This window comes from Anabrus simplex, chromosome 1 (genome assembly GCF_040414725.1).
Source record: "Anabrus simplex isolate iqAnaSimp1 chromosome 1, ASM4041472v1, whole genome shotgun sequence".
Classification (NCBI taxonomy): domain Eukaryota; kingdom Metazoa; phylum Arthropoda; class Insecta; order Orthoptera; family Tettigoniidae; genus Anabrus; species Anabrus simplex.
In genome coordinates this window covers 1,115,415,333-1,115,439,427 of record NC_090265.1, presented here as the reverse complement: position 1 = coordinate 1,115,439,427, position 24,095 = coordinate 1,115,415,333, and the positions used below count along the sequence as shown (strand labels likewise).

The 24,095-nt window shown below is 38.3% G+C and overlaps 1 protein-coding gene across 1 annotated transcript in view; it reads left to right on the top strand.

Annotated features, from left to right (window-relative positions):
* Positions 1 to 23,717, top strand: part of sds22 (protein phosphatase 1 regulatory subunit sds22) — a 214,026-nt gene extending 190,309 nt beyond the window's left edge. The window contains exon 8 of the mRNA XM_067137327.2: positions 18,194 to 23,717. Coding sequence (XP_066993428.1) covers positions 18,194 to 18,367 — 174 coding nt within the window. The 3' untranslated portion in view covers positions 18,368 to 23,717. The remainder of the gene's footprint in view (positions 1 to 18,193) is intronic.
* Positions 23,718 to 24,095: the final 378 nt, after the last annotated feature.

Below are 24,095 nucleotides of genomic sequence, written 5' to 3'. Positions count from 1 at the left end.
GGAGAAAGGCTCGAAAGGATTGAAAATTTTTCCTTCTTTTTTTTTTTTTCCATTGAATATTTTTTCCTTGATGTCAGCTCTTCCATAATAATTTCCCCTTTGACCGTGATTCCGTAATCGTGAGATGAAATCCGTAATAATTACGGACAATCCGTAATAGTTGGCACCTCTGTGAAGGTATATCAAAGGATATTACATTTACTTCTAATGAATGATCTTATAATTTTACATCATACATACATCTTCATTAACTGAGCGAGTTGGCTATATGGTTAGGGTCACGTAGCTGTGAGCTTGAATTCAAGAGATGGTGGGTTCGAATCCCACTATTGGCAGCACTAAAGATGGTTTTCTATGGTTTCCCGTTTTCACACTAGGCAAATACTGGAGCTGTACCTCAATTAAGGCCACGGTCGCTACTTTATCAATCCTAGACCTTTCTCATCTTTACATCACCGAAAACCTTCGTTGTGTTAGTGTGGCATTAAACTACTAAGAAACAAAAAGAATCATCTTCATTATAAACTGTTATACCTATCAGCTTTCAATTTCCAAGTCTCTGTGAGTTAACTAAGTACCTCCACAATCCTCTATTTGTCACTAGCTTGTGGCTTCATTTAGTTTCACATCTCTGATCATTAAATCATTAAAAACTGAGTCTAACCATTGCTGTCCCTCTACATTTCTTATCCTTCATAGCTGAGTCCATTATTCTCCTAAGTAACCTATCCTCCTCTGTTCGGTTCACATGATGCCACCACCAAAGCTGGTTTATTCATACAGCTTCATTCATCCAGTTATTCCTAACTTAGCCTTAATCTCTGTATTTACAGTACTTTCCTGCCATTATTCCCACCTATTTGCACAATCAGTCTTTCTTGCTACTTTCATATCTGATGTTTCTAACTTATGAATGAGATAACTGTACAGCAAAGTTTGTCTGAAAACAGGCCAATATAGTTTCATCCGAGAACTTGCTTCTTTCTTGCAGAATACTGCTGATTACAGATGTGAGCTCACTGCATTAACTTTTATGTACCTTGATTCAGTTGCACCATCCTGTTAGAATAAACATCTGAAATACTTGAAATAATTTACCAATTCCTGTATTGTTTTCCGTAACTGGTATGCAGTCCTGTTATGTTCCTTAAAATTGAATTATTTGATTTTTTCAAGTTATCTAATTCTAAGTGCAGAAATTTGTAGACATTTCTTTCTGAATGAGATTCTTTAAATGTTGTTCTCCTTATCTGTTTGTAGGGACCCTGAAAAAAAAAATTGAAAAGTAGTGAAAACGTCTTATTCAAAACAGGTTAAAAACATTACATTTTTGGTTGCAACAGTAAATTTATCTAAATCATTGCTAGAATAAAATATATAATTGGTCAAGTAATATTGTATAAGCTCATATACATACAAATAACTAACATTGAAAATTAAAATACACATATAATTGCATTTCTAGGGTTCCTGCTTTGAGAATACTCCCATGAGAAGAAATTGTACGTTACTGTCCACGTTTAAACATGGCATCCACTCTGCCTTGTCAAAACACTCAACAAATGCACTGTGATCTTCGTGCATGCTTAGTAAATGTGTCAAGTAGATCAACATCTTCACCTCTCTGGATACTGTCTTTTACAATTGACTGAAGTCATATGTATCCTGAAAGTAGCACTTGACTCTTTAGATTTCTCAGAATTTCTACATTGGTCTCTGTCTCTCTCACAGATTTTTCACTGTTTCTGGTAGTCTTCTCCACATCCAACAGTTTGTCCATATTTGTAGTAAACACACGAGCAGTGTTGATATCATTAGCCATCAACTTTATTTCATAGATGCCTCCCAGATTTCCAAACAATTGTCTGGTCTCACCATTCTTTACCGCTAAGTTGAGTTCATTAATGGCAGCAGTTGTCTTAGGACCAAACATTTGTATGTTCATCAACCTGAAATTGTTGAGCAAGTCACCAATTCTGATCGGATGAAAGAACGGATATGGCAATCCTTCTAGAGCAACAATGGAGTCAATAAATTGCTGTCCATGTTCCTTTGGAAAAGTTGCACTGGCAGTGATGATCAAAATCTGCTTTTCCATTTCACTGAAAAGACATACAGCTGCTCCTCCTTCATCCATAGCTTTAGAGAAGTTTACCAAGTCTTGAGCATGCTTATCAACATAAAGAGCGTACATCTACCAAGAATTCCATCTCCTCATCACTGGTGGTGGAAAAGAATTTTGTTTCATCTCCTATGAAGAGAGATAACTATATTTCCTTTTTCTTGTGTTGAGAAAGACCATTTTGGCATTCAGTACACAAGTGTTCAGGGACCTCAGATGATCACATGCTAGTAACGATATTCAGTTTGTGAGCCCAACACTGCACATGTACCATTGTAGGACACAGCATGCTGTGCATCTGGGCATACAAAGTCATGCACTTGGGTGAATCAGAAACAAATGCCGCTAAATTATCATAAGAGATTCCATACTCTTGAATGACTTCCATTATGACCCTTGAACATTCTGTAGCATTTGCCCAATTCAGCATCTTGACCATGTTTACAAAGATCTGCTTAGCAGTACAGGAGAACACCTTCGCGCATGAGCACACAATGTCCCATCCTGTCTGTGGTCTTGTCACATATACCGGTATAAGAACTGTTTGGCCACTGACTGCCGCTTTTTCTTTCCTCTCCTTTGCAACTCTTGGAACATATGTAATTCTACAAATGTCTGAAGTGGGGATATTTCCAGCTCCTGCAACAGTGAAAGAAGTTTTGATACATTAGGATTTTTACTCCACACAGGCAATAAAGAGTAAGAAAATAATTCCATTTCGTACAGGCGAATTAAATAGAACTTGCCTGAAATGTATTTATTCATCCATGTTGTAAAATTTGAGCCATTCAGCTTCTCCAGTGGAATATTTGCTTTCACATATTAGTTCGTCCTTTACAGTGGTGTCAGACATAGACAACTGTCGTTCATTGCCTGGAATTTCTTTAGTCTTTATTGATTTTATGTTTGGAGCTGTCCTGCATGTTATTAACACAAGAATCTTTCCTAGTCCAATCAATTTATTCCAGTATTTACACATCCAGGTCCTTCCTTTGGGTGAGTCAAGTGGAGTGGTCACCCCAGGCCCCATACCCAAGGGGAGAAGGAAGGACGCCGGGCTGAGTGGCTCGAACGGTTGAGGCGCTGGCCTTCTGACCCCAACTTGGCAGGTTCGATCCTGCCTCAGTCCAGTGGTATTTGAAGGTGCTGAAATACGTCAGCCTCGTGTCGGTAGATTTACTGGCACGTAAAAGAACTCCTGTGGCACTAAATTCTGGCACCTCGGCATCTCTGAAAACTGTAAAAGTAGTTAGTGAGATGTAAAGCCAATAACATTATTAACAAGAAGGAAGGAGTTAGTTCCTTCAGGGAAAGTAACAGGTTTACAATTTCTAATTCATTTGTGGGATTCAAAATATTTATAGAGATGATGAACCATAATTTTTAAGACAAATCAAAAATATAATATGATAATTATAATGGTTATAATCAGCTTCTTAGAAATTCTTTACTGATTTGAGTACTTTCCAACCTTACCAGTACTAGTAACTGTCAACAATGAAGTAAACAGCGCATAGTATTGGTATTGTTTTAGTCTTCCGAATGGTGACAAGCAAAATGTTATTCGTTTGTTAACTTTTATCTATAATCTTGTTTGCATGGATTGAGAGGTCACATTTGAAATTGATCATACTTGGCAATCGGATATGGTACTGGAGCAGATTTTCTACGAGCAGGAGAAACTTGCAATGAAAACTAAATGAAAGATGGCAGAAAAATCATGTTTGAGACAATAACGTAACCTCACTGGAGATGGAAAATATTGTAAATGTACCAGCAAAACATGTGTGTGTGTAATAGAAAGTAAGAAAACGAGTGGTATTTAAGGCTGTCAAGTGCAAAACTTGCCAAATCCAACATTGAGAAAAATTGAGTGACCGACCGAATTGGCCATGCATTTAGGGTCACATAGCTGTGAACTTTAATTCGGAAGAGGATGGATTTGAATCCAGCTGTTGGCAGCCCTCAAAGTGGTTTTCCATGGTTTCCCATTTTCACAGTTGGCAAATACTTGGGCTATAACTTAATTGGGGCCACTACCTTCCCAGTCCTAGCCCTCTCCTTCTGTGCGTCACCAAAAACCTTCACTGTGTTAGTGCAACCTTTAACCACTAGCGGCCGGGCTGAGTGACTCAGACAGTTGAGACGCTGGCCTTCTGACCCCAACTTGGCAGGTTTGATCCTGGCTCAGTCCGGTGGTATTTGAAGGTGCTCAAATACGTCAGCCTCGTGTCGGTAGATTTATTGGCTTGCTCAGTGAGGAAAGCAACGGGAAACTGCCTCACTCCTCATTTCCCTAGTGTGCCTCTTCAGTGACACCTAGGGTATCTATGACAGCTGTTGGTGGAGCTGTAGAGGATCAAACCAGCCTTTGGGCTGAATACCCAACAGAAGAACTCCTGCAGGACAAAATTCTGGTACCTCTGCGTCTCCGAAAACCAAAAAAGTAGTTTGTGGGAAGTAGTAAAGCATGAAATTCAGTACTTCCTGCTAACATTATTTCTTTCTACAAAACTGTCAAATTATTATTAACTGTTTTCCTTTCAGTGAAGTGCATGCAGTGAGATACTACTATAAAGCCCTGATTTTGTTGTGGTTTGGATGCCATATAAAAGATCGTACATGTACCAAGTATTTTATATTACAGTCTGCGTATCACAGTGTAGTACACGTACCAAGCAATTTATATTACAGTCTGTGCATTATAAAGTCAGTTACTGGTATTTTTATTTATTGTTGACATATATCAGCCTCTTAGGACCACTATTAGCATTTATCAACCTTTGTGGATTTTCCGTACTCTATCTTGATGGAGAATGCAGTTCTTCACCACTTTGCAACAGGCTGTATTCTCATTCTTTCCAGAAGATCCTTTAACCTGTGTAACCAGGTCCTGAACTTATTTCTTGAACTAATGTCTCAGAGACACCGCACTGTAGTTGCCACTGAGTTGTACATTTCCAAGTCATGTGAGGATCAAAAATTGAGATATTCTGGTGTTAAGCATTCGAAACAGATGACTATAAAACATAAAATAGTGCTTCCTCATAACAAGTGAAAACTTTTCAAATTTAGAGTACAGCTCTGCATTTGACCTCAGGCGATATTCGCTGTCAGAATTTTAATGTGGGCCGAGTATCTTTCTTACGAATTTCCCCTCTTTCATTTCCTTCCTCTCTATTTCACCATGGTAAGTGGGGGCCAAGCAGTCAGCAGCATATAAGGTTTCAGGGCACATCACTGTGGTGTAGTGACATCTGGCTTGCAGTGAGATTGATCTGGACTGAGAAGTGGGTTTGCAGAGGTGAAAAGTTGTTTCCATGCATTTGGTCTAATATTTCAGAGCTTCTTTCTCCAATGCATTAAAGGAAAGGATCTCTGCAAGATACTTGCAATGAAAGCAACATTTGATTTTTCCATATTTGTATTAAAAATGCAGTGGTATTATGGCAGTCCAACATCGTTATTTCACTTTTTTCAAAAGATATCTGGAGACCTACACCTTCAGCTTCTTCTTGTAAAGTTTCAACTTAAAAGGATGGGTGAAAGCCCATCGCTGTGACAAACACCAGTCTTAATCTCAAAGGATCTGGAGATTTCTCCCATGAATTTTACTTGTGAATAGGTGTTGGTCAGAGTTTGCTTGATGATGGAAAGAGTCTTCTTGTCCACATCCATCACCTTGTAGATATCAAGAAGACTGGAATCAGTTGATTGAGTCATAGGCCTTCTTGAAATCAACAAAAGTCAGTACAAGTGGTTTGGCACATAGACGTCTGATTTTGAGGAGACTCTTTGGGGGAAAGATATGATCTCTGCAGGAATGGGTCTTATGGATGCTGGCTTGATATTCACCAACATCCAGATCAACAATAGGGTCATTGCAACTTTGAAATGCTTTTGACAGGATTTTATAAGCAGATTTTCCTCTGTAGTTGTCCACATCTGCTTTATTGTTTCATGGAGAGGATGTACAGGAAGTAATTGCCACGTATCGTGAAAGAGTTCTTCCATTTTGGCAACAAAATTGGGACCAGCCATTTTCAGAAGTTCTGCAACTATGTAATCCTTGCCTGATGTCTTGTTGTTGGGAAGAGATGCAATGGTCTGGGTGATTTCTTATTGATCAGGGAGAAGAGAATACGGGGATATGAAAGATGGACCAGAAATTGTATTACTGGGTGAAGGCAGTTGATTAAGGACTTAAATTCACAGTTGTCTTGATTATTGAATAAGATTACAATTCTCATCTTGGAAACATAGCAAAGGGGCTTGGTAGCTGGTAAGTTCAGATTTGAAAGTATAATAAAAATCATAAACAAATTTTGCTTTATGTATCACTTTAGCAGTCAGTTTACGTTGGATAAGGAATAAATTCTTCAATTTGTTCTCTTTCATTTCAGTAATTCTGAGCTTGAAACTATTTTGAGAGCTTCATCATACTGTTCAGTCCACCATGAGAATTTATTTCTCACCCCACTAAATTGATCATTAGAGTAGCAGCATTTTGAACCTTCTTGGAAATGTCTTCCTACTTCCATGATTCTAGTTTCTGGTAATCATGAGTGACATTTTTATTTATTATGAGTTTATTGATCTGAAATCTATGATTCTTCTGCATTTGGGATCTGTGATTGGACTTAGTACAAACCACTCTTCAAGCTTTGTTACTTTTAACCTTACCAATCAGCTCATTAGACAAGAGCAGGTCATACACTAAGGAGGATTCTTTTTGATGGAGGTGGTCAGAATTTGTAAGTTCATCTGTTTACAAGTGTTGATGAAGCATTTCCCATTGCAGTTGGTTTGGGTGTAAACTGGATATTCACCTATGATGTATCTAAACTTTCTCTCCTTACCCAACTGGACTTTGAAGTCATCTGAAAGAATGATTGGGATATTAATTCCAGACAGGTCTCAACTTTCTCAGCTGGAGTTGTCTTGATTGATGGTAGTATGAACATTGATTAGGGTGTAAGCCTTGTTAGCACACTTGATAGTAAGAGTTGACCCTGCCCAAACGCCATAGCGCAACATCCCCGAAGAGTCATGGCATACCAAGCAAGCGCTGCTCAGTTCGAAGGCCTGCAGATTAGATGGTTACCACGACGAATCCTCCCGGCCATTATTCTTGGCTTTCTGGACCGGGGTCCCTATCTTCCCATTAATACTCCTTAATTGTAATCACGTAGGCTGAGTGAACCTCGAACCAGCCCTTAGATCCAGATAGAAATCACTGACCAGCCAGACTGAGTGGCTCAGACTGTTGAGGCGCTGGCCTTCTGACCCCAACTTGGCAGGTTCGATCCTGGCTCAGTCCGGTGGTATTTGAAGGTGCTCAAATACGCCAGCCTCGTGTTGGTAGATTTACTGGCACGTAAAAGAACTCCTGCGGGACTAAATTCTGGCACCTCGGCGTCTCTGAAAACCGTAAAATAGTAGTTAGTGGGACGTAAAACAAATAACATTAACATTATTAATTAAATCACTGACCTGTCTGGAAATCGAAACCGGGGCCTCTGGGTAAGAGACAGGCACGCTACCCCTACAAAGCAGGGCCGGCAGTAAGAGTTGACAGATAGGAAGAAGTGGCTTTTAAAGTCCACTACAGAATCCACAATGGATGTATGAATCAAGGAAGCTGTGCTAGAATAACTAAATAAGCAGAGGTGAGATGTGAACTTAGCCTTAAATTTGAATATCCAGTATCCATATATTATTGAGATATCTTCTGATAGGATGTGTGTCTCTTGAATTTGCAAGAATTTTGACAGTGGGTCTGTCCAGAGCTTTTGTGAACTCGGTCTGTTCGCCAACTCTGCTAAGTGCCCAGACATTGAGAGTTCCTATATAAAAGCCTTGTTTGAGCCTGATTCTTTGAGATGAAAGACCCTTTGACTGGTCCTTGATGTTCGGATTAGGAAAACGTCCCCAGAATCAATGCGTTACTTTTACCTCTCACTCTGCAGACCTGGATTACCTTTTAGAGGTTACTGGCTGGAATTTCATTTCCATTTAGTACTTTTTCCATAGTACTGGATCAAGTGTTGAGAAGGTAATGGAGGGGGCTAGGCTCCCAAAGAGTTAGAACCATGATGGGGAGTCGTGGACCTGAGGTTTGATTTGGGAGTTCTCTTCTCCTAGGCAAACTGCTTTATAGCTCACAGAGCTTTGCCTGCCCTGGTTTTCATTCAGGTTGACTCCCTAGGTCTTCGGTCTCTTTTGCCATTGGATACTCTCCTCTTCTGCCTTCGGGCCATTGATACAGCAGTGGTTCTCCATTACCTTCCCCTACTCATTGGTCCTTGCTCTTATGACCCAGGTGATCATCCACCTCAGACATTCTCCTATACTGCTGCTGTCCTTAGGACCCCTAACATGGAAACATACACTGCTTTATTGATTCTCCCTTGGTTTATCAGGTTTGGCAACGGCTACCCAACCCTCGGCCAGACAGTCGCAGGTAGTACCGTCTACTGTTGCATACGGTAGCAGAATATATGAGGGTCGAGTCATAAGTCATGGCAACTTTTTTTTTTTCTCTCGCAAACAGGAGACAACATGGAAGATGTAAGATATGCATTTGGAAATATAGGGGATGTACTTATGCATAGTGTCTGAAGACAAATTCTGACTTCAGGAGATTCTCGTAGGAAAGTGACAAGCCATTGGTAAACATTGTTTTATTATGGTATAGACAGCAAATACACAAGACTACGTACAAAGGACAGGTCTCCACTGGTTACAGACCTTCGAAATAATCACCCAAGGTTTCCACTGTGTGTTGTCAGCGATCACCATTATCCGTACATCTTTGTCCATGGACACTGGATGGCCTGGGCGAGGCAAGTCGGCAGTTGATACTCTAACCCATTTGAACGTCTCCACCCACCTCGCCACTGTTCTGTAGGACATGGCATGCACACCTAATGCTTCCCGCAGCTCTGCATGGCATTGGCGTGCATTTCTGCCGCGGAGAACTGTTATTTTAATATAGGATCGTTGCTCCTGCTTGTTGATTTCCATTTTGTGACGCTCTCACTCACACACTGAACTTGGGGGCATGGTTAGACCCACGCTGTTGTTTACATACACCATCTAGTGGCATCATACGCAAGTACATACCGCACGTTTCCAAATGCATATCTTCGATTTTCCGTGTTGTCTCCTGTTCGCGAGAGAAAAAATAGTGCCATGACTTATGACTCGACCTCCGTACCTGACATTATTATTATTCCTTATTTTAATATTTTAATGGGATATCACTATCATTGATATGAAAACGTCAAAGTTGTTGATAAATAATTACCTACATCATTCGCCCTGCAAATCAACAGGACAGCCCTGTACATATCATTAATTTAATCTTAGCATCAAGAATTTACAACCCTTCACTTTCAGTCTCCTTTCAGTGTTCATAGACTATATATTTTTACAACTTTTAATGCCATTAAATTATTCTGTGCTACAAAATATGCCTGTTTTCTCAACATCAGTGATGATCCAGAATGGAGGTTAACAGACCATGGAAAGGTTGGAAGAGTCAAACCTTGGTGAAGTAATCCAAGAGAATAGGCTAGAACAAGAAGGGACCAATATCCACATCTGGAAATTAGAGTGTGCATTCCAATTGACTAAAAACATCTATAATAAGAAGATGCTGAGTTTTGGAGTCAAATTAAGACATTACAGCACTGTTGTTAGACCAGAAGGCTTATATGCTTTGGAGACCCTGTGCGTGAATCGAAAAGGATTAGTCAGTCAACTACTTACAAGAGATCGCAAGCTACTGTGGAAGATCATAGGCAACAGATGGGTTGACCGGCAGGTTCGACTGAAATCCAATAAAAAAGTATACAGCAAGATGGAACCGATAACAACAGTAATTAGAAAGTGAAAATTGCTGTTTTATGGCACATCTTCCATATGAATAATGACGGCTCACAAAGAAAATATGGAATTTTCTAAAACCAAAGGCATATAAGTTGAGATGGTTCCAAGAGTGTGAGAAAGATCTGAGAAAGATGGGCATTACGGAATCTAATGTTGGTTTGCCTGTAATTTGTGAAACAAAAGCAATTTTGATATTGAGTTACTGAAGTGTATAAACAACTTTATTTAATAGAAGATAAACTTCCAGATTCACCTATTCAATACTTCATTAGACCATTCATATTTAAACAGATTATTATAATGACTTATTATGACACATTATTATAATTTATAATGACTTATTTAATAATGAATGATCTAATGAAGTATTGAATATGTGAATCTGGAAGTTTATATTCTAATGAATAAAGTTGTTTATTAATGTCAATACGGAACCCAAGATGACGTTTATCAGTTGTAATTACTGAACTGTAGTATCAATGCAAAATTTAATTCGTCCAAGATTAAGGACAACCACAAAATCAGTTTTAAACTGCCCTGAAGATAACACCGTACAAAAGTAAATAGTACTGATTCTGTGGAATGGCTATGCCTGCATTCAAGCTAGTGCCATCTGAACTGGCTGGCATGATGAGTAAAGGCATGCTAAAATGATACACATATTAGGAAAGGACAGGAAAGATTGATAGGGGAAGTGTGCTTGCTGGTGGTGGATGACCAAATATCCTGCCAAGCTCCTTGGCCAATTCTGGTCTAAGTGATTGTGTGATTTAGAAAGTAGGATACAGGAACAAAGAGAAACTGGCCACTGTGCTGCATATGAACTCCTGTTAAGGAAAACAAATTTGGAGGTGAATAACAGAAAATTCAGCATAAATTTGATTTGTATCCACAGAAAAACATGCCATTATTTGGTTTCAGCCTAGCCTAGATGTCTTGCTAGAAGTTAGAGGAGGGGTTTATATGTTAGTGTAGAACCTCAGAACGGAAGCCCCTTGCTTCAGCAAAGTTTGAGTGTGTCACAAGGAGCACAGAACTGTATACATAAAATTTTCTGTCTGTACTTTTTGAATATTAACCTGATGCTTGGTTGTTTTACTGGACAGTGCGAATAATAGCCTATGTCGGGTTCAGTTTAATTTTCGTCTTTGTTCCAAGATTTTGGGATTGATGCTATATGTAAGCAGGAAGTGAAGATTTTAGCTAAAAAATGATAGTTCCCTCACTAACCAGCTTCAAAATATCAGCCGAAAGTCCATCATGTCCAGCGGCAGTATGTTTTTTCATGCAGTCAATTTTATATTGGACTTTGAAGGAAACTTGAGGCACCTTATCCATATTAGGCATCCCATTTACTATAACTCTGGTGTTTAATTTCTAATGAAGTCTAATATTTCATCCTTATCATATCAAAATCTTATTAATAATCTAAGTCATGAATGTAAGAAAGGAGAACTTCAAAATATGCCTTAGTCTTATTTACCTTACCATCTGATAATAGCTGGTCTTTTAGGTACAGTCTTGTTAAGTATGTCAGTGTTGTCATCATCTCAAATTCAGGTTTCTACACAACACTGAAGTTAATGAGCAAGGGGATGAATCGGTCATTGTTGCCTCATTCTCAGCGTTCATATTTTTAAATTAGGCTCCATACATTTTGTCGACATTTACATACATTTACATGATAGTAAGTGATAGGTGTCAAATTGAGATTTTTTTAAATTTGAGGATAGCAATAGATATCTAAAATAAACTACAATTTAATTTTCTACATGATAATAATGTCCGGATGTTCTGAATATGTGGGAATGACTGGCCATTGTCCTAGTTTGGCCTTCCCAAAGGCCACAGTTTAGAAGACTAGCAGGTGTAAATTAAATCGTTGCTATTGTCAACAGCAATAATGTTAATGAATAAAATAATACAGGGGAGAGCATTAATTTATTTACTGTCTCAGTAATACCGTATTTTATCGCGTAATTCCCTCCTTTTTTTCTTGAAAACAATAGGGAGGGAATTATGCGAGTGGTGCTTCTAGGCATTCAGAAAGGAAGGGAAACAATGTATTAGGTAAAAGTTATATTTAGGTAATACCGGTATGTGAAAAAGGTGGTACCTACCAGTATTTATTTTCAATTAACACAAAAAGGATACCACAATTTCATTAGGCTACAATGAAGAGCAGCAATGCATTGTTTCATTGTTTCTTTTCTCTCACTATTCTGCGGCCTTACTTTCGTCACTATCATCACTATTTTCAGGCTCAGATAACACATCATCTTCATTTTCACTATTCCACAACATGTTGCCCTCGGAACCGTCAATGGCACAAGAAATTCCAATTTTTTAAAAACTGTTCTTAACAATATCGACACTAATTTTCTCCCACGTCCGGATTATCCACTCACACATCGTCAGTATTGATGGCTTCCTTATCTTGCCTCCTGGAGTCAGCTGATGAGATCCCGCCACCATCCAATCTGAATGCAGGCGTCTATGATGTTCTTTGATAGGTTTGTTGACGCTGACATCTAAAGGTTGAAGAATGGATGTTAAACCTCCAGGGTTGATGACAGGATGAGACTTCATTAGTTTCATTTTCTCTTTTACAGCTTCCACAAGGTGACCCCGGAAACTGTCTAGGACAAGAAGGGACTCTTTTTTTTTTTTTTTGTAACAATGCCCCTGGTCGTCTTCCCCAGACTTTCTCCAACCAGTCCACCATCAAATCTGCTGTAATCCAGCCCTTTTCTTGAACTCGTAAGTGAATTCCATGTGGGGTAGTCTCCTTTGGTTTTGCCTTCCTTTTAAAGATGGCATGTGGTGGAAGTTTATTGCTGTCTGCTGTAATGCACATCATCACTTTGCATCTTAGACTCTCCGCTCCAGTCGTCTTCACAAGGACACTTTTTGAGCCAGTTGGAGCAACGGTGGTGTTATGCAGCATATCAAAAAACACTGGCGTCTGGTCAGCGTTACCAACCTGAGAGAGTAAATAGTCATATTGCTGTCGCATTTGTATTACGTAACAATGGAACTCGATTACCTTATCTGTGTAGTCTCGAGGTAAACGCTGGCACAAAGATGTTTTCCTTCGTAAACTGAGATTTTGCCGTTTCATGAAACAAATCATCCAACCAATGCTTGCTTTAAAATCCTTTCTGTCAGTGTTGAGCGTGGCACTTATCTCGCGAGCTTTGTTCTGAATCATTTCGTAAGAGACAGCACAACCATCATTCCGAAGTTCATTGACATAAGCAATTACACCATTATCAATTTCGGGATGTTAACCTGTTTTAGGCCCATGGAAAGATTTGGAACTTGCCTTTGCAGTCATGAGTTTATTTTTTCGTCTCCGCCAATACCATATTGAATTAGGATCAACGGAGAAATGTCTTCCTGCAGCTTTCACTCCGTTTGTATCAGCGTAAGATAACACATTGAATTTAAATTTTGACATGTAGTTTGAATATTTGGACATTATGACGACTTGTAACAAACTGACCTAGAAACACGTCTGCGACTTCAATGTTCAAATTTATGGTATGTTGTGACAATGGAAACATTTTTATGTCAAGTACTGCTGTGTTCTATGTTGTGCATTATCGAGTCATTTGAAGGCCGCTCCAGTAAGAACAAACCAGGAGAGGGAATTATGCGCGATATCAATAAAATAATTTTTAATGATGAAAAACGAACCACAGGCAGTAGGGGAGGAAAATATGCGTGGGTATTTTATGCCAGCCCTGTGTGAAAGGATGCATTCACTATTCCAGGGAAGTATTCAAGGTTACTACACTGAACATTCAACCAAGGAGCCAGACTTATATCTTAAAGCATATATCATGAATATCTCTAGTCTAGAGACAGCATTGGTTAAATGTGATAAAGGATTCACTGTGCGTGGTCAATCACAAGATAAGCTCACATTGTTTGCCAATTGTTGATGTTCATTCTGTGAAAAGTTTTCATCATCCACTGGTGCAAAATGCTGGTGGGATACCTTGTTCAAAGTCTGTTGACATTTTTCCATTTGTTGCATTGCAGCTACACCAAAATATATGACACATCACTCATCCTGCATTTCCACATGCATTCTCAAGGAAGTGGGAAATTTTAACGCTGTAAAACCAATCCAAATTTATATTTCCTACCAGCCTCACAAGTTACTTGAATACACTGTATTATAACTTGCAAATTGTTGATTTGTATCCTTAATTTCAGTAAGTTAAGTGATTTAATAAAAAGGTTTTGCATGTCTTTGTGCATATCACTGTAGATATTCAGTAATGACATTTTGATTCCAGTTATGGCATTCATAGTTTTTTTTTTTAATGAAGTGGCTTCCTAGGCAAGGCAATAAAGTATGTTTGATGTACACAGAAAGATGTGGGTTTGATTTCCTTTCAGAGTGTGAAGAAAGTTAGAAATTAAGCTTTTCTGTTTAGCCAGTATTAGAAAAGAGTACCAAGCTAATTCTTGGGGACAAAACTAGCCAGGCATAGAGCTAATCATTCTATCTCACTTACAAGGGAAGTATTCAAGGTGTTACACACCTTTATTCCATTCAAATTTTTTATGAAGGTAGCTGAGCCTGTGTACATTCCAAAAATGAAAACCGTTTGTGCCCAGATTAATACTTAATGCTGCTTATTTAACAATTAAAAGTGGTGAAAATATTTGTAGAGATGCACTATGCATTAGTTCGTGGCTGAGTAACATGGAGAGGGATGGGTCACAGTCATACTGTTAAGTGTTAGTCTTCAACTTCCATACACTCCTCTATTTCTTGATTGCCTATTTTGTCAATAAAGTGAGGATCAAGGAAGGCTTATGTGTCATCATTTTCAATGTCGAAGGGTTTGCCATTGATGTGGTTCTCAATTAGATTTTTAAGAAATAGATCATATACACAATCACACCATGCTTCAATGTTCCGATGGGCAAGTTCTACATTAGTTCTGAATATATAACTTGCATACCATGTATGTTAAAAGCCAATTTTCTTTCAACAGTTGTGATAGGTGTTTCCTTCCTGTCATTTTCTAGCAAATAGAGACCAGTATTCCATGGATTTAATACCTTCACATCTTGAAATATCATGTCTGTAAGGAACGAACCACAGGCTGTTATGAATATGCAACTTCTAGTTTTATAGTAGTATACGTTACCTCCAGTTCCCTGGCCACATTTTAAGACGAGATGGAGAGAACTTGGAAAAGGTAATTTTACAAGGCAAAATTGAAGGCAGTAGACCACGAGGACGAACAGCAAGCAGATGGATAGATCAGGCGAAGAAGATCACTGGGCTACCACTTCAGGTCATATTAACGAAATGTGAAAACCGCTCGGGATGGAGACATCTTGTCAAGGTTGCAACAAGGAAATGATGGAGTTATGGGTCACGATGCTCAGTAATGAGCACAACGACTAATGATGATGACATTCACTCAGGGTCATCCATTATTACATGCCATAATACAGTACATTAATAATAATAATAATAATAATAATAATAATAATAATAATAATAATAATAACAACAACAACAACTAGGTGAAACCTGTCAAGACTTGACAGTAAATGGAGTAAATATTTATTGAAGAATTTTCTTATATACAACATTCCTTGTACTTTATACTTTTTACAATTTTCTTTTTGTCGCAAGACGCAAGATAGGTCTTACAACAACGATGGGATAGGAAATGGCTCGAAGTGGGAAGGAAGCAACCGTGACCTTAATTAAGGTACAGCCCTAGCATTTGCCTGGTGTTAAAATGGGAAACCACGGAAGACCATCTTCAGGGCTGCGGGCAGTGGAATTCAAACCCACTCTCTCTTGAATGCAAGCTGATAGCTACTTGATCCAAACTACGAAGCCTCTTACTTGATGCATTCCTTGTACAATTACTTTTTGGCACTACTGCAATTTTAAGGGCTTCCTGGTCGAGGTGGTAAAGGCGTGTTCAGTCCACCCAGAAGGATGTGGGTTCGATTCCCTGTCAAGAAGTCGAAACATTTCAGAAACAAGATTACTACTCCCGGAGGTGTACATGGCCCTAAGGTTCACTCAGTCTACACAGAAAATGAGTACCAGGTTATTTTGTGAGGACAAAAGCGGCCAAGCATAAAAATAAGCACTCTACCCCACTAAGTGCCGAGGTTAGGGATAGTGGAAGCCTTTACCTTCCACCCCTCCCAGGACCTTCATGGCCTGCATGGAGATGCCTTTGCTTTTACTGTTGCAACTTTAAAAAAATGCTCTCTTGATGTTGCAACAGGGCTGAAAACTGGCTGAGGTAAATAGAGACCTTCATGTCCCTTGAAGTTTATTGATTGTGATACAAAATTTCAAGCAAATTAGAAATTGATGCCTCTTGAAAAGAAAGGGAAGAGTTCTATTGAATGTTGAACAACTGGTGAGTGCTTTGGCCAATCAGAATGCTACATTTTCCTTTAATATTTTAAAAGTATACAGCGAGAACTGTTTATGCTTATAAAGACTGAAAATCTACAGGCCAAGAGCTTTCATCAGAATGCTTTACGATGTCAGTCAGTTCATTCTGCGGTAACAAAAATCCGCCTAGTGTTTTAAATATATAGATAGCATTATGGCCTCCTAAAAGACCTGGTGCAGATCTTTCAAGTTGCGCCGTATAGGCAACCTGCGCGTCTATGAGGATGGGTCGTTACCAATGATGAATTCTAATGATGAAGACATTACACACACCAAGCTCCCAAGCCATCAGAATTAACCCGTTAGGGGTCGCGTCCAGTCGTTTCAACCATTTCTGTTTATTTTGATCAATCCTTCTGCGAACCTTGTCCACTCTTATGTCACACCACAGTTATCCCTCTCCACTCCTTCAGTAAGTGACAAGCTGGCTATCCGGTCGTTTCATTCACACACGACTCCTCACGTTACCTGGCTCCGTTCTATCCAACCATACGTGACTCATGGCGTAGACTTATTTATAATGCGGCAAGTGCACTGTTATAATTCATTGTTGAATAGAGGGAGAAGGAGCAATGTCTCGATGTGTGTTAAATGAAATTAAACATCATTCTAAAAGTATTTTCCATAAACAGAACTTGAATTTTTATTTTCAGTTTCATCAGCAAAAGGCAATCTCATTATTATAATTATTACGTTAAATAGTATTATCTTATATTATTGTAACGATAAATAGCGTATTAAGTAAGTATTTTGTGTTTTATTGATTTCCGGTCGAAACGACCGTATGTGACTCCTGACGTTACACTCGGCACGCGACCCTTCGCGGGTTAACTGATTTATATCCTCATACTAAGGTGGTGCAGCTCTTTCCAGGCACACCTCCAATGGAAGTCAACTGTGTGTACCGTTTTAACCCCTTACCAGCCCTCCTGCCATTCTTAAGTGTCTGGCAGTACCGGAAATCGAATCGGGCCTCCAAGGATGGCAGTTAATAGTGCAAACCATTATGCTACAGAGGCAGATCTCTGTACATTGCTCATCAGCAAATGCTATTCTTCCAATTGAAGCCAGCCAACATTCCAACTCTACAAGTGTGGCTCGTCACTCTCAACCTTACCTTGTGAGACTACTACATGGTGCGTCTCTGCATGTATTTTCATAACTATTAACATTAAATAAACAGCATTAAATATTAATTTGGACACATATGGTTTTCACTTTTGTGCATGCAAACTTTGAATAGAATGGGAGTATAACATTTCGAAGACATCCCTTGTTAGTGCTATTAAATGAATAGTGGAAATCTTTATCTTCCACCCTTGCATATGCCTCCATAGTATGTACAAAGATGACTTTACTGTTTAAAAAAAATTGTTTTCTTTGTGAAATGACTAGTAATTTGCACAGCTTCAAGATTGATGTGGGCCGATGACCTTAGATGTTAGGCCCCTTTAAACAACAAGCAAGATTGATGTGATCAAAAAGGTAAAATAGAAAGTTGAGAAATTTAGCTAGAAAAGGCCTTACAGGTTAACTTTTGAATTGTGTATATCTTTATAAGAACCATCATTCTGGTGTGATCCATTCTATTTTTTTTTTTTTTTTTATACTTTCAGTTCTTTGCAGTTGATGCTAATTTTGGAAATTTACACAGAATTGACCTAAATTACATGCATTAGAAGTAATTATTTCAGCATACTAATTAATGTAAATTTTTACAGTTGAATGACAACCTGGTTGAAGATTGGGCCAGTGTGGAACGACTAACTGGTAACAAGAAGCTGGCTACTTTGTATCTAGAACGGAACCCAGTTGCCAAAGATGTTAGTTACCGTCGCAAGTTACGACTCATCTTACCATGGCTTACGCAGATTGATGCTACTTTGTGTCGATGAACTGCCTGTTTGAGCTTATTGTTTAAGTATTTTGTAAAGGAACAGAATCCATATATATAATTTTTAATCCTATAAATATGAAAATATGAACCTGTCATCCAGATATGTCTGTAGCTGATGATACCAGATTTAATTGAATGAGATTTTTAATGTGTTATTTTTGTTGTCATCATTTAGCCAGTGCTTCTGTTTATCATTAGTGAGACAGATGTAACCTGTTGTTTTAGAATGATTTGTTGTGTTAGTAATTAGATTTCTGTATAATTAACAGAAATCAGTTAGACCAGACAGAAGTAGAGATCAGAAATGTGAACTTTTCTTTTCTCATCTTTTATTCTCTTTCTTCTGTGATCTTCGGTTCCTTCTGCTATTGGATATCATAGCTCTAATGCATGCTCTACCTTTTTTGTTGATTTCATCATTTACTGTAGGTGGTTATGTACTTAATCATTACGAAAAATAGAATATTAACATACTTCACTGCCTACCAAATGAAGAATGCTACATAAATGTACATAGGATAAAACGTAACAAAAACACATATATTTTAATTTCTTGGAGGCAGTTAATAGCTTCCAAATATTCTTGTTAGAGGAAAAGTGTAAGGAATGTAGAATTCATTTTTTTTAGACATCATATTGTAAAAGATCTGGGATCTATTTTGTCACCGAATAATTGAAAGCTACAGTTGGGTCTTCATTTGCAATGTTTGTGTGTGTTTCTACCTAAGTAAATGACCTAGTCTCTTTTTCTTTTATTTTACTTAACTTTTTGCTGTTTGGTACCTCATCTCTGCTTGATGTTGTACATACTAGCATATAATTTTTAATGTGTTCCTAAAGCATACTAAAATCTTTTAATTTTTCCTTCTACTGATATTTACAGTATATGATTACACAACTTTCAGATGATTGTTTCTGATCATGAAAAAAGAAGTAGTATTCCACAATATCACATCACATTTCCCTTTTTTTAAAGTATTATAAATTAGTTATAATCATAGAGTATTAATATTTCAATGACAAAATCGCAATGTACTCTTTCTGTTTACCCCACACCATATCTAAAGCATTCTTATATGGTATTAGTTGTATAAGTCAGTATAACTTACAGGAATGTTGAATATGTTACTCATGTCCTTTAATATACGGCACATTTCTTAAAAGAATTAGGGGAACATATATTCTAACATCTGGTTTATTGTTTGGAAAAGAAATTAGGTTCTTTCCAACACAGTCCCTGTACCAGTACACGGTCTCCTTGCGCATGCGCAGTACGAAAAATCCTTTCCAACACAGTCAAAATTGCATTCATGTATTCGTCCGTGTACTGCAGTCAGGCGTTCCAACTAAATCTTCGCATCGATCCCTGGCGGTCAGAATTAGTCCGCAGTCTAAAGCATGTACTGAGCCTTACATTTCTGTGACGTGCAGAAACACTGTATCGTTGCCTCCTGCTGTACGCTGATTTCTTTGGAGTTCCTTAATCAGCTGTTTTTATGCACATTGCGCGCTCTTCTCAAATTAATAAATTAATCAGCTGTTTGGTTACTGAGGTTAGAATGGATAGTGACGACGATTTTTTACACTCTTCATCCAGTGAAGAAGAGGAGGTACTATTTTTCGCAAAAATAAAAATAAATGAAAATTATTAGGTGACGGTAATTAAACATCTTTCTTTAGTTATTTATGTATTGTGTTACGTTAGGCCTATAGTTTATGAAGGCACAAAAGGTACCAGGTGAAACAAAATATAATTGAAATACGAAGTATTTTCAGAAGAAACTGTTCCTCAGTATAATGAAAATGGGTTTTCGAGCATTTCCGCATTAGCCGAGGAGTTGCTCAAGATATTACAAATCGATATGAAAGAAGTGAGCATCATAAAAGACATTACGAGCAATATGGGATAATATCGGCATTAAACCAAGTTAGTACAGTAATTGCGTTACTCCTATTCCTTGGAGTTCATGGACGAGAATCCATTCCAACACATCCCAATCGTGTATCAATCCCGGAACCGATACGAAGTCAGCGCATGCGTATAGAGCGGTATATGGATACGTCCATGTACTGACAGCAAACTGCGTGTTGGAAAGAACCTATTGCCTACAAATGTTCACTGTAATTGTTTATTGGAATGCCAGAAGATTAATGGAAGATATAAAAAAAATCTGTCATTAGAAAACAACGATAACAAACAATTTATCATTTCTTTATTCCTCAGAATATTGACAATAACACCACTACGGAAAGCAAATTGAAAAATGTTTCTTATGTGTTCGTGTAGTTCAATTAATGTCCAGTTTTTAGGGGCCTTTGCAACCTGATCTCAGCATGCTCTGCGTGAGCTTGTAGAGGTCATACTATTGCTATTCATTCTCATTCTTTGTTCAGAGCTTCAAATAGGCATCTGGAATTTCTGAAATCGTATTTTTTATTCAGACCTTTGATGAGCACCTGAAGTTTGTGAAACGTGGCATGATGCTTGTAAAGCTATGACAAGCACGACCCACTCACAATACTAGGATTTAAGTTACATCTGACTTCTGTGTTGGCCATTAATTGAGTTGGATGCTTGTGTAGAAAGTCCTTGATGGCACCCATGATATGTAACCCAACTGTGTGAAGTATGAAGAGGAAGAGAGTTATCCTTTCATATATTAGTCGCGCACTAGCTTGTCATGAGTGTCGCATCAAGTAATCCAGGTCGGTGTCACCTACTGAGTTCCGACGAGTGCATTGTTGGTACTTTTCCTTATAGGTTTGTGTGATTGTGCGATGGTTGTGGGGTCTCTCTCTCTTCTTTTTAAATTTTTTAATTTTTTATTTACAATTTGCTTAACGTGTACCAACACAGATAGGTCTTATGGTGACTATGGGATAGGAAAGGGCTAGGAGTGGGAAGGAAGTGACCTTGGCCTTAATTTAGGTACAGCCCCGGTATTTGCCTGGTGTGAAAATGGGAAACCATGGAAAACTATCTTCAGGGCTGCCGACAGCAGGGTTTGAACCCACTATCTCCCGAATGCAAGCTGATAGCTGTGTGACGCAAGCAGCGCAGCCACTTGCTCGGTAGTGTGCAGTTGTTCACTTGAAATTTAAATGTATATGACAGATTACAAGGAGCACCTTTTGCGACCACTGCTATGTGCTCTTCAGTGACCTTGAAATATTGCAGTACTCACTTAACGTGTAGTAGACATGCTAATATCATAATAATAATAATAATAATAATAATAATAATGTTATTTGTTTTATGTCCCACTACCTACTCTTTTACTGTTTTCGGAGACGCCGAGGTGCCGGAATTTAGTCCCGCAGGAGTTCTTTTACGTGCCAGTAAATATACCGACACGAGGCTGACGTATTTGAGCACCTTCAAATACCACCGGACTGAACCAAGATCGAACCTGCCAAGTTGGGGTCAGAAGGCCAGCGCCTTAACCGTCTGAGCAATATCATTTTGCTGCTGCCTCACTGCTATTGGAGAATGATAAAAACAAATGCATCTCATTGATGCTGTGAGGAGTAACGGATATTCCACTGCTCCGCTGACATTGTCACTTGGTTTTATAAAAGGCCTGCCAGTTGTCAATGAGGATATTACACCTATGCTTCTCCAGGATGTGTTTGAAGTAACCAGTGCAGGGTATACAGGGATGATGAATTCCATTTAGCTTTCGAAACTAATGTAAACTCCCAACTAACTCAAAAACCACCTCTGAATCTATGTAACCTATGATCTACATAGTACTGTAGAACTATCCTGGTAGTTCTGCTTTTCACACTACACCAGGCAAAGATTCGATGCATGTGGATATCAGTAGCTTCCATTGTCAAACCTACCATTCAGTGTGACAGATGAACTTCTTTATGCTGCTGTGTCGGTTACAATACTCATACAAGTTGTTTGGCTCTTACGTTTCTTCACTGTGTGATCATAAACTGCTACTCCTGCTCTTCCTCACTGATAGTGATGGGAACCTCTTACTACAACAGTAAGTTGATACAAGGAAGAGAGATACTCGGACATATGTTTTGATTCTGGTTTGTCATACAATTACAATTTTGCCCAGCTTCAAACTGCAAGGAGACATACCGAGCAAGTAGCTGTGCGGTTTGGATCCCATAGCAATCAGCTTGCATTCGGGAGATAGTTGGTTCGAACCCTGCTGTCGGCAGCCCTGAAGATGGTTTTTCGTGGTTTCCCATTTTCACATCAGGCAAATGCTGGAGATGCACCTTAATTAAGGCCACAGTCACTTCTTTCCCAGTCCTAACCCTTTCCTATCCCATAGTCACCATAAGACTTATCTGTGTCGGTGAGACGTAAAGCGGATTGTGGACAAGGAGACACATTTTGATAATCAGTGATGCGAGAGAATACACACTCTTTCTAAATTTGATGGTGGCGAGCATGACTTGATTTTGTTAATAGAGACTTATATTCCAAACAGACTTGGCCAGTGACTGGAAACTGTGCTGGATGCTAATGGTCTCATATATATGTTAACTTGAAGAATTCTGTTAGCACCTTGGTATTAAAAGGTCTTTATCTGTCTACTGCATTTCTGGACTGAAGAAGCGTTTTTTAAAAATTGTTTGTTTGTACAGAGTAAATTTTAAACCATGCAATTGATCATGAGTAGCTGATGTGCCCCGATAATAGGAATATGCCAGACATGCTAGATAATATTCCCCTTATTCTTCCAATCAGTATAATTTCTTCAGTTCTGTTTCTGAATGTTAATTTTGAGTCATGCACAAGAAAGAGCATTTTATGGTGCTCTTGTGTCTGATGATAGTGGAGATGTTCAGGAGTGTAAGAAAAAAGAAAATAATTTTTTGGTGCTCATCTTCAAGTTACAAGCAACTGTTGATCTAAAGAGTGTAAAGTGTGATTCTGCAATGGTGGATTTACCATAATCAGTGAGTTATGGTCATGTGAGATTTTTAGTTGCTGATTGCATATAATTGTAGTATTTCAGTTGTCATTCTGATATAGTTACCTTATACAGTATATTGATTGTTCCTAGGTACACTATCAAAACAGAAAATGTGAGAAGTGTGTTTTATAGCGCAAACAGCTTATATTTTTATATACTTTACCCATATGTGAAAAGAAAAATAATGTAAGCCTTAATTAGCATGATCAAACAACATAAATTACCTATAGTATCGAGCAGCATATGCTTAAGGAAAGCTTTATGACACTTTCCTGTAAATTTACATTTTCATTAGTTTACGTAGGGACAATCAATATGACCAAGACAACATTCAGATTTATTGCTCCATTGTGAGAGTGGAAGGTAGCAAGCTAGATGCAAATTAAAAAAGAAAGTACCAGATACCTTTTGTTGGCATTTTTTAATTTGTTGTTTTACCTTGAGTAAACTATAACTCCCCTGGTTTCATACTTTGGTATATCAGGTACCTCTGCTTAGTTGTTTTCTTTTTTACTTATTGTAATCCAGTATGGTTTTACTTACACATTCCTTTCTATTTTTATTTTTTAAATTCTTTTTAGCATTGACTATGTTTTCAGGTCAACTCAGTGGTAATTAGCGGATCTAGATGTGTTCAAGTGGTAGGGGTATTCTATTCAATGATAACTATTTCATCAACAAAGAGAGGCAGAAGCATCATTCTACGTAATATTAGTATCCTGAGTCCCTTTGATTGCACCTCTAGCTTTTTTTGGAAATGGTGTGGTGCTAAAAAAGTTT